This window comes from Acanthaster planci, unplaced genomic scaffold, assembly GCF_054643075.1.
Source record: "Acanthaster planci isolate LZ-2023a unplaced genomic scaffold, COTS_SCS Contig9, whole genome shotgun sequence".
Lineage (NCBI taxonomy): Eukaryota > Metazoa > Echinodermata > Asteroidea > Valvatida > Acanthasteridae > Acanthaster > Acanthaster planci.
In genome coordinates this window covers 116,018-126,661 of record NW_028257633.1, presented here as the reverse complement: position 1 = coordinate 126,661, position 10,644 = coordinate 116,018, and the positions used below count along the sequence as shown (strand labels likewise).

The 10,644-nt window shown below is 40.4% G+C and overlaps 1 protein-coding gene across 2 annotated transcripts; it reads right to left on the bottom strand.

Annotated features, from left to right (window-relative positions):
• Nucleotides 1-284: 284 nt before the first annotated feature.
• LOC147795519 (uncharacterized) lies at nt 285-10,059 on the bottom strand. 2 transcript variants are annotated; one of them, XM_087131726.1, is made up of 11 exons: nt 9,789-10,059; nt 8,635-8,772; nt 7,133-7,155; nt 6,926-6,957; nt 6,077-6,134; nt 5,618-5,717; nt 4,991-5,102; nt 4,107-4,149; nt 3,642-3,712; nt 3,276-3,384; nt 285-1,916 (listed from the first exon to the last, which is right to left on the bottom strand). In XM_087131726.1, exons 1-11 carry the CDS (start codon nt 10,042-10,044, stop codon nt 1,716-1,718), a joined length of 1,143 nt encoding a protein of 380 aa, XP_086987852.1. In that variant the 5' UTR covers nt 10,045-10,059; the 3' UTR covers nt 285-1,715. The 2 variants fall into 2 exon arrangements, with proteins under 2 accessions (XP_086987852.1, XP_086987853.1); XM_087131727.1 differs by having other exon boundaries at nt 9,804-10,059.
• Nucleotides 10,060-10,644: the final 585 nt, after the last annotated feature.

Genomic DNA, 10,644 nt, shown 5'->3' with positions numbered 1-10,644 from the left:
GTTGCATTGCTCTGCCCCCCGCGAGTCTGAGCTAATGCTGACCAAATTGCTATTACACAACTCTTCCGGCAGTAAACTCTGCTAACTTTGTCTATTTTATTTTTCAAGAACTTCATTGGCCAGAGGTAACTAGACAGTAACCTGGTCACCGGTTCAATGCCTTGAGATTAAAAATTACGATCAAACCCCAAATGCCAACCATAGGCTGACGAATGATGACGAAGGATTCTAGAGCCGTTAGGAGAAAAAAACTTCACAAGTACACTTTTCAAAGCCAGAGCGTGTATCTTTTATGCCAAACGTTTTAATGCAAGGAGCACCTACAGAATCCTAAGCTGGTTGTATGGCAGAGAAGACTCCCTCTTGACAAGTTCTTTCAGTATATGGGCTCTGTTTGTTTCATGCGGATCTGAATCATGATCAGTGCTCTGACATTGGTTCACTGATACCAGATGCTACCTAATGGGCAAAGCAACCCAGTTTTGGGATCACTGTTTGAGATTCAGATCCATGCGAAACAAACAGGCCCTATGTGTAACAGTAGTGAACAAACACACATTTGAATGACTACAACAGGAAAGACTGATGCTAATACATTTACACCTTACAAACATTCAGTACAAAACTGTCCATCCCCACACCGACTGTCAAAGATTGAGCTAAAGAGGTTGATCCAATGGGTATGTGGCTCAAATATGACCTGCATGCAGGCCAGGTCACGAGTGATGTGCTCTGTGCTTTGAATAAGCTGATGGCCTAATAAGGGCCTTATATGAACAAACTCTGGTGAAGATGCTCTGTCATAAGGTCCTAACAGGTGTACACACTGGCATTCTTGAGTCTGAGTTAAAGCAGCATCTAGACAACCTGGAAATCTCTGAGGATGAGACCCCAGAAAGAGCACCTAGTAAAACTGTTGCTCAACTCCAGCAGTAACTAATGACCATCCTTTTGACCACGCCCACTGCCTACAAGAGCCTCAAAACCAAAATGTTCCATAGTTTCCTAGGGAGCATGCCATGCTTTCTCAACATTTGATCATAGCTGGAATGACGTCATGACGTTTAGGAGAGACAAATTAAGCATCTCTGAGAACGCAGTGTAGGAAAGTACCAAAGAACACAAATCATTGAGTGCTTGTTATTTAAGAAAAATGTTTAGAGGAAAATTGTTCGTTGGAGTGCCCAGCACCCAGACAGCTTGATGCTCAAAAGTCTAACAATTGGGAAGAAACATGGAGATTCAGTGGACTGAGGAGTATATGTAAGAAATTTAAGTAACTTGAGTAATTTGAGAAACTGCATACATTGATACCTGTTTTAACAGTTAAACCATATGAAGGATTCCCGAAGTGCACCTACATGTAATTCAAGGAGCATCTAAGATGCAAGTACACCTGTTCGAAGAACACCAGATGAAGGTGTTTTCTGTGTTCACAGTATTATTTACACTATTGCCGATGTCTGGATCAAATGATTAAATTAAAATGTTGTGGATCTCGAATGCAATTCTCTGCTTTATGAACGGTTTTGGTATCATCAGCTGGTGTTATATTTCTGTGAAACAGATCTCTTGTGTTTTCCTCAGCTAAAGTCACTTGCAATCAAGACCAGCTACTTTGGTAGCGCCAGTGGGGCCAATAACTATATTCCTGGCATCACTAGAATGCACAAGAGGCAGATTCCAACCTCCTCCTTGGCTAGTTCTTTTTCGGGTTATGAAAACCATATGTATCTGTCATCTCTGACATGCCCCATAGGTAAGGAGGGATCCAGTGGCTTGACTGTGGCGTTGAAGCGGTAGTTGTGGATGACAGTGATTTCTGGTTTACCGGCGCACAGGCCCTCGGTCACGTAGCTAGGGAGCTCCAACTGGGTCAGGTTGCTGGTGTAATAGCCAGCGATGGCATTGAAGATCTGACAGGAAAACCGGTACAGTTTTACTTATGGTGAGTTGGTGAAACGGTATAAATATATGATTTGCAAAATTATGAAATCATTATCATCGAGAAGGGCTGTGGAAGAAGGATGAATTGAGTAGGTTAACCACTTCCTGCCAGGGATTCCGGATCCAGACACGTATGCTTTATATGTTGGCCGGGGTCTCCAAACTCGGACAAAGGGAACAGGGCCTTGTAACAAAAGACCATTCTCGGAACAAAAAACCAAGCTGCTGGGCATTACCAACATTTTCTCACTCTCAAAAGTGGAGAAAATTCAGCCTTATTTTGAAACAGCATACCACGGTTTGGGCATTTAGAGCGAGCAGATTACCACCGGGGATAAAAGCACTCCATCACCGCAGCGATGAGCCACACAGCACCGCTGCATGCTAATCTAGCCCCTATTGAAAAGAGGTCACCAGCGCACTGAGCCAGGTTCATGAACAAAAGAAAGTTTTATAACACTGCAAGCTCTGAGCTCTTTTTACAAGGCTGCAGGCCTGGCTGAAATACTCAGGCGTCAGCAGATTTTGTCAGTCAGGCTAGAGTGGCACCAGACAGTCCTTCACGTGTATGTAAATGAAGATAGGAATTTTAAAGAATTTTGAAACCGAAAAAAATGATAATTATCCCAGACCAGCATCATCTACATTGACAACTGCCCCCGGGCAGCAAGTGGTTAAATGGGGGGGGAGATCAAGTGACTCAAAATATTGTGCATCACCAAGTGCCTCATGGAGACATGATTTCTACTTGCAGTATTAAGCTGCTTTTGATGATCCAAGTTACATTGCTTATGTTTGGCATGATAAATATCGTTGATGCATTCGTAAGCCTCATAAAAGAACTTGTTTTTTGCAAAGACAATTCCAACTTAACCAAAAGCCGGCCTGCAAAAATATAAATGATGGATGCCTTGTTTTGGCCTTCTTGTGTCTACCTTGGAAGCCTTGCTAAAATGAATAGAGGTTGTGCATGGCAGTCGTCTTTCCAGTAACAGCTTTTGTTTTGGAAGGATAGCAGAAAAGGTCTTACTCATTTGTATCCCTGTTGAACAAAAGCTCTTACCTGAAAAATGACTGCCGTGCACAACCTCTATACTGTTCACTACACAATTCTTGCCTTTTCTCCAAAATACACAGAGAAAAAAGATTTGTAGAAAAAAGAATGTTTAAAAACATTCCAAATGTCCCAATTTGAAAGAACTACATACCATCTGAGTTAGAGAAATCCAAAAGGGAAATGGCAGGGTTTGCAAACAAAGACTACTTGAGATACAGCTATACAAAAAAATTGCTTTATGCTGGAGAAATCTAAGAAAACTTATACCTACCTTTTCTGCATTGTAAACTTCCACCAAACTGTTGTACATCGGCCATTTGGGATCACGGATGAACTTGCTGCTGTTGACTTTGCCCGTGCTGAACTGAATGATTCCCCATCTGAAATATATAGATACATTATACATATCCTTACATGAAATTTCATTTTGTGCGATATTTCATTTCATTGCATTTCATTTCAGTGCTATTTTTTGTTCCCTCAAAGCAGATAGACCAACACTGCATTCCAGAAAAGCAAGTTTGAATCAGTTTTTGCTCAATTTTCTTTATCCCTTCTGCAAACCATTTAAACCTTAGCATAGTCACTGTTTCTGTAGTTTACATGATAACCACGGAACAAAACACAATACTCTCACCTTTCAGGAAGATGCATGTTGATGACATGCTGTGGCGACCACACCCAATTATCCTCAGGTAAACCAGGCACCTACATGGTAACGCAAACCAAGAACTCTCAGTACCAGACAAACAAGAAAAATAACACTGTAAATCAAAAGGTGTGTGACGGGAAAGTCGTGGGAGAAGACAGAAGAGTAAAATCATGCATACTATAAGTATGAAATTAAACGCAAGCTCTTTTGTCTAGAAATGATACACAGTTCAGTTGAAACACACACAAGAAAATCACGAAGTGGTAATATAATTACATGCATGCATGACTAAGGAGCTCAGTGCAGATATGGCAGACCATGCTTTGTAACTAGTCAACAGTACAACAAGAGCACGTAAGACAAAAGTTGCCTCGGAAACATTCAAGATGGGACATTATACAGAAGCCCTCAGGTAAACTCAAGTTGTACGGACATTAGAATCTAACTGACCTTTTCATAATGTCCATTGACATTTCTCACATGCCACTCCACCCTGTGAAGAAATGGCAAAGGTGTAATGTTTGCACAAAGCAGTACAATCAACCAAATCTGCACACAAATGCTATAACCATTTCCAGAATCTTGACCACCCCGTCACTGCTTTATTCTAACTGATGTCTAACATCATACATTACTATTTGACCCAATTTTATTAACCCCTTCACTCTGGAGGACTGCTACTACCGCACCATTGTGTGAGGATCAGTGCATACCACGCATACAGTCTGTTCACCACGCAGCTGCTGCTTCAATGGGTCCTGCTGCTGGACAAAGCCCTCCATTCAAGGCATACCACAGCCCAGCAGGCACGGTCAAAATAATCCCACCGTGAAGGGGTTAAACTAGGAATAAGGCCATGTTGATAACATTTCACAAGTTGGCTCTGCTTGAGTGCCATTTACATTTTAACAAATTTCAATTTCAAATGCAACATTTTGAAAGAAAACAGTAAAGTTCTTTGTGAATGTGAAACATCCCAGTGGCCACGAAATGATTAGATAAGGTCAGGGGAAAAGAAAAGGTAGTCCCCCCATCCCTTGATAACAAAGAGTTGTTGGAAACTCAGGGCTACAGTCATGACCATCACAAGTCTATTCACAAGACATGAGGTGGACAGTGACAAAGGAATGTCTTTGTCACCTTTCATTTGAATAGCTTATGACTTGTGACTAAACAATGGATGACTTGTCGTGGACCAGCGATTGACACGACTTCGACACTGAGCAAAACACTTTCAAAAACTCTTGCACTCACGAAATTCCAAAACTCAAGCACCTTTCAAAAGGAATTTCAGCCCCCTGAAGTATATGACCACATTGCAAATAAGAACTCACCTGCTGAAGTTGATTCTCCACTGGTCCCCATTCTTAGGTGGTGCCCTAGCCATGCTGTCATTTAATACCAGGTCTTTCAGTGGCAAGGCTAGCTCAACAGTCCAGTATGAATCTGAAACAACAAACGAGATCATCCCTAAATATCTGATTTCCAGGAATGCGCCAAGCAATCTGGACAAAATATGCCAGCCCAGTGAGGAAAAACAAGTTTTTAATTTGTGCCAACAAGTGCTTCTGATATTATTCTGAAAATACTGGAAACTATGGATTCCACTAACAAAATCTAAAAAACATCGATCTGGTTGTGAAGAGAACAGAACACGTTAACTCGATGAACTGAAATAAACCACTTTTTCTTGGCCTTGGTTACATCGTATTACGTGTTTCTGATTGCATTTACTGTCAAGCAAAGACTCAAATCACATGAAATCCTATCCTAGCCTAGGACCTTTTAAATAAGAAAAAAACTGGACTTTGATTTTATTTCTATTCTGAGGAAGAAACATGGAAAAGCACACTGATATTACTAAGCCATTACGACCAGTAAACTGTTGCAAGAGTTGATTTGTTTGAGTGAAAATGTGGATAACAATCTCCTTTTTTACTACTTTACATTAAATGCCCTACCCTTGACGAGTGGATTGTTCACAGGACCATCAACATAGATGGCGCTCTTCATGGTTGGCATCTCAAAGCTGCTGTTGGGGAAGCCACCATTCATATATGGCTGAAAAGGCACAGAGAAAGAAGCAGTGCTTTTAACTAACCTGAAAGAAAACTGAACCAAGTGATGAGTCACACAAATACAAAATCACCCAATTTTGTCCAAGCATATGTGTTATTGTTTAGTTGACAGTCCATCTGAATGATCTCAGGGTGAGTTTTTTAATTCCATCCGGCGGTTCCAATACATAACTGTAGTGGTTCAAAGAAAAGTTGCTGAAGAATACAAAAATGTGTATAAATTAACTTAAGTGGTGGGTCAGGCTTACTATTCCTTTCTAAAAGCCTAATGCTTTCAGAAAGTAGATTGATAGGCAACAATTTTCATTTTTTTATAGCTTTTTGAACAGATACAAAGTTTACCTGGTTCAAGATGAGGTCCCATGTGGTAATAATGGCATTGATTTCAAACTCTTTGTACCTGTCAGGACACACAATTGAGATGGGTGTGTCCTTGTCAGTTTGCCAATTTTCTGTAAACCAATCAAAGTGCATGATCACAGTGCAATGATTGCTGAAGATGCCCCTAGTAACAGTCAGAAGCACTATGCCATCCTAAATTTCCAAATAGGTGGCCCATGTTGGTTTTTCTGCATAAAAAGAAGCACAATGCCTTTGCCAACATCAGGGGGCTGCCTGGCCGTCATGATCATATATGCAGGTTCCATTTATAATCCTAATCGGAACACTGTGCCTTAAAGGCAGAAGGGATCATTTACAGCTATCCCAAAATCAACTGATTATATTAGTGTTAAGAATCCATGCTTTAGAGAGAGTAATGTCACTGGACTTCCTGTGCAGTAATTCCATCTGGTCATGTTGAAAAAAATGATCAAAGAAGTTAATTTCCACATTTCTGAATCTTCCATAAATACTAGACTCCACTGATTCTAACTTGGGTGGAATCTGTGAATAGGAGCGACAAGTTCATAGCAAGGATTTCCATATAGTAGTTTCCCTAAACTGCGCGATCACTTCATTACAAAGGCAGAACTGGCTGATTGAGAATCGTACCCGAATTCTCCTTTAGGGATAGCCTGGAGAGGGGGACCACTTCAAGCCACTTCAAACTTTTAAGCCACTTACAAGACCCAAGAATGTTGTGGATTCTCTATTATACATGCACTACTGACAGAAATACATTTCAAAATGTTGGTTGGTGTCCATCTATATCTATTTGCTTCAAATAAAAATACACATTGATTTATTTACCAGTGTGTACTCCAATCTGGATCAGTAAACACCTGAAGGTGAAAAGGAAAATGAAAAAAAAGCAAATTTACTCAAAAAGAATTATTATTCTTGATACTCCCATATTTGTAATAAAATGCGTTCAGATAGTCTGACAAAAACCAACACTTTTAAAATGAAAATTTACTCAAGTTCAAGTTAAGTTTAAATTAACCAAATTCAACCTACCTCAAAATCATTGTCTTTGAAAACTGCAAAATATGGAAAAAGGTGAACATTAATCAAAATGAGTTACTGAACTTACTGCATATTTCCAAATTTTTAACAAGACCATTCTAACCAATGAGTGACAAAAACCAACCGTACAAAACAAGATCATTCACACTTGCTCGTCTTATTTCTTCACATAATGCACATACATGTAGGCAGACATCCAGATGATCCATCGAACACTCGAGTCAACAATTTCTGAGGCATTTCAGTGATTTCAGCAAGTCCATTTTGTGCTGCTTTTAGAGTAAGCTGCCTTTGCAATTTGACGGCCTTGCTCAATTCTTTTGGATGCAGCAGGGAGGTTACATAAAAACTGAATGTTGGCAATGTGCATGAACATGAAGCCAGCTACGTTTTACAGGACACTCCTGATGGCCCCCTGTAATGGCAGAAAGCACTGTGTTGGATTTTGTAAATTGTAAGTAGCCACTGTCAGGGAATAATGGCTTTGTACAACAGTCATAAGCAACAGTGCTTATTTCCGATAGGTGGGGGCCGCTGCAGATGAACAATGATAGCACAAGCATGGCGCAAGTTCAATCACGGACCATAATTAACCATACATGTTGTTTGAATAACTCTGATTGAATGTACGCTAGTCGACGACAGGTGGTTTAGTCTAGTCTACTATTCACTATCAGCCTATTGAGGTTGGTCGCATCGTTGATTGCAATAAATCATTTTCACTAGCAAAGTGCAGAGAGGACCAGTTATGAGAAAAATGCCGGAAAAACAGTATGTCACAAGTACATGACAATTTTCACTTTTATTTTTGCTATTTTGCCCTTCCTGCGGCCACCTTTTTTCCCCTTGGGCCTAATGACCTGACAATGGTTACTTCAACTTCACTGCACAAGTGCTAGGTACGTCACCAACCAACCATTAGTTAACAAATGGTCCTTGATCGAACTTGCCAGTGGTGTGTTACTGTGTCCATTTCATGGTAGATGATCAGATATCTCACAGTTCAACAACAAGCGATCCTTTCTTTTCATTCTTTTGAATGAGAAATGTTCCACAAAAATAAAATGAACTCCTGCAGTACTTTTTTTAAAGCTACAATGTACATATACTTGAATAATATGACAGTGGTGGATTCAAAGAGAACCTGTGACTTTTGAAGGCACGTTGTTGAAGAGAAGATTGATAATGTTGGTCATCTGCAGCCATTGAAGTACACGTATTTCATCTATATGCAGTTACCACATCAAATCTAAACAGCCTGTTTTTTTTAACTGTGTGTTAGTCTGTGTGTGTGTTGATACATGTACGAGCCCGTTCAAATGTCAGAGAAGAGTGCTTTGGAGCCTTTTGAAACTAAAAGGCAGTCATAATTAGGCTTTTTTTAAATTCTAACCAAATCCCAACCCTGAGATCACGTTTCCCACTCTGCTGACAAATTCCAACCAAATGGGAGGGGATGTGCATTCTAGAGATGGCTTTGAGGAATTACTCACCAACAGAATCATGCTGAGTTTGGTTTGCAAAGACATCCGTCTCTTGCAGATAGCCGCCAATGTAAAGATAGGTGTCATCATAGCGTAGCTTGGCCCAGGTCTCAAAGCGAGGTCTGGGAAAGTCTCTTCCTTGAATGTCTGAAAGATCCCAAAAGTGATAATAGGAAAAATTAAAAAGCTCTCACACAAAAATTCCATCCTTGTTGGATCAGATCAGCAATTCAAAAAGAAACAATGACATGAACATGAAATAATCTCTCCTTAACAATTTTCTTTCACCCCTGTTTTTCATTTACTCTTACTGTCATCTAATCCTGTCATGATGTTAAATTTTCAGAAACTGGAAAAGGGTAAAGCTGTCCTGAGTGGCACACATTGGTCAGTATTTACCGTACAAATGCCAGGATCCACGTATGAAGATTACTGACCCAGCATTACTGACCCTCCTATGCTCAAGTCACTCTTTGTGTCAGTTGGTATGCAGCACCCAGATACACAGCTGTGTCACATTGTGCACTACACTATCCCTCACACTGTCACAGGAATTTCAGACTGCACTCTGAATGCTGGCATTCTTTCTGGGGACTGATTTCGTCCTTGAATAAAGGGAATTCTCAGAAAATATGTACGAGGACAGTCTCCAAGTTGTGATGTGTGCCTCAACTGTTTGAGCTCAGCTAGGCTGACGAATGTTTCTGATTTCAACAGAAAAGTTCTCTTTTCATCCTCCATGAGAAAACCTCACCATTATTGTAATCTTTGATTCCCACTGAATCCCCAAGTCATGAAAGTGGGCGCATTGGACAGTTTCCAGGTTTCAGGACTGTTATTTGGGGAATGAATTCTGAGGATTTTGACTTGGGGTATGAGCTATTTTTAGTGAAATGAATGAATAATATTGAAATTGGAAAGCCTATGGAAGGTACTTGGACTCTACAATCACCCAACCACAAAAAGAGGCGATTCGTCGAGTCCAAGTTACTTGGACTTGTAGGCCCTACTATACTACTATACTAGTGTCAAGTGATGTCCACGTCCGTGTATGGAGCTCTTCCCAAATCCAAGCATGCAAACGTAGCATGTGATATGTTTGAATACAACATCTCTTCTAATAACAAAGTTTGTGACAGAAATCCCCAACACAAGCAGCCTACCAACAAATGGCTCACTGGGTGAAACTTCAGTCCACGCTTTGTCAATCAACTTGCCGTCAATCTCAATAACTTCCCCAGGTCCAAGGCGGTACACTACGTAAGTCCGGGGCAAAGGTAAGGTTTCGCAGGTAACTGTGCATATCACTAATCTGATCTGTGAGAAAATTATGGCCAGTATGAAGATAACAATGCACACTTTCGTCGAAAGTTTGGATCTCAGGAACGAAGGAAATTTTGCCACACTGGAGGCCGCCATTATGAATAGCGCCACCAGTCGCCATCTGTGCGCTACGATTATTGATAAAACATGGGGGGGGGGGCGGACAGCGGGGTCTGGCGTCAGCTCATTCTTTTCCTACCTCATTGTTATTTTGCAATTCGAGTTTCCTCAATTTTGTGTTTCTGCAAATTAATGGCTCCTAGCCTTGTAGACTGGTGGCGTTCATATAAAGACGATCAACAAGGAAATCATAGGCAACTTTGTTTTGTTGATTTGAATTTGTTGGGGGGACATGGATTCTGATTTTCATTAAAATCGAATTCACACTCGACATTTTTTTGTTAAAGAAACAGAGGGAATTTGTATTTAATACATCATTTCTAATTTAAAAGGAGCCTATCAAACCTAGGACGGTAATTGATCAATTGTGCCTTGATTCTTCAATTTCTGCCGACAATTTTTGTCTATCGTTCAGCTTGTCTACTCTGAATGCTTCATTGTCAATTTGTCAACTTTTAGTTTCTTGTCTGCTGAATATGCTTCCCTATTACACCTTTTCTCTGATTTGTCGTGTCTTGCTACTTTTGAATTTTGTCAAAATATCATTCATTTTGCCACCTGTCACATAATTCAACA

Excerpts from the sequence above, each read along its gene's own strand:
- LOC147795519 (XM_087131726.1), bottom strand. The coding sequence starts at position 10,044 with ATGGCGGCCTCCAGTGTGGCAAAATTTCCTTCGTTCCTGAGATCCAAA. Across the intron at positions 8,773-9,788 it reads ACCCAGTGAGCCATTTGTTG|ACATTCAAGGAAGAGACTTT; the intron begins GTAGGCTGCTTG and ends GGGATCTTTCAG. Across the intron at positions 6,958-7,132 it reads TCAAAGACAATGATTTTGAG|GTGTTTACTGATCCAGATTG; the intron begins GTAGGTTGAATT and ends TTTCACCTTCAG.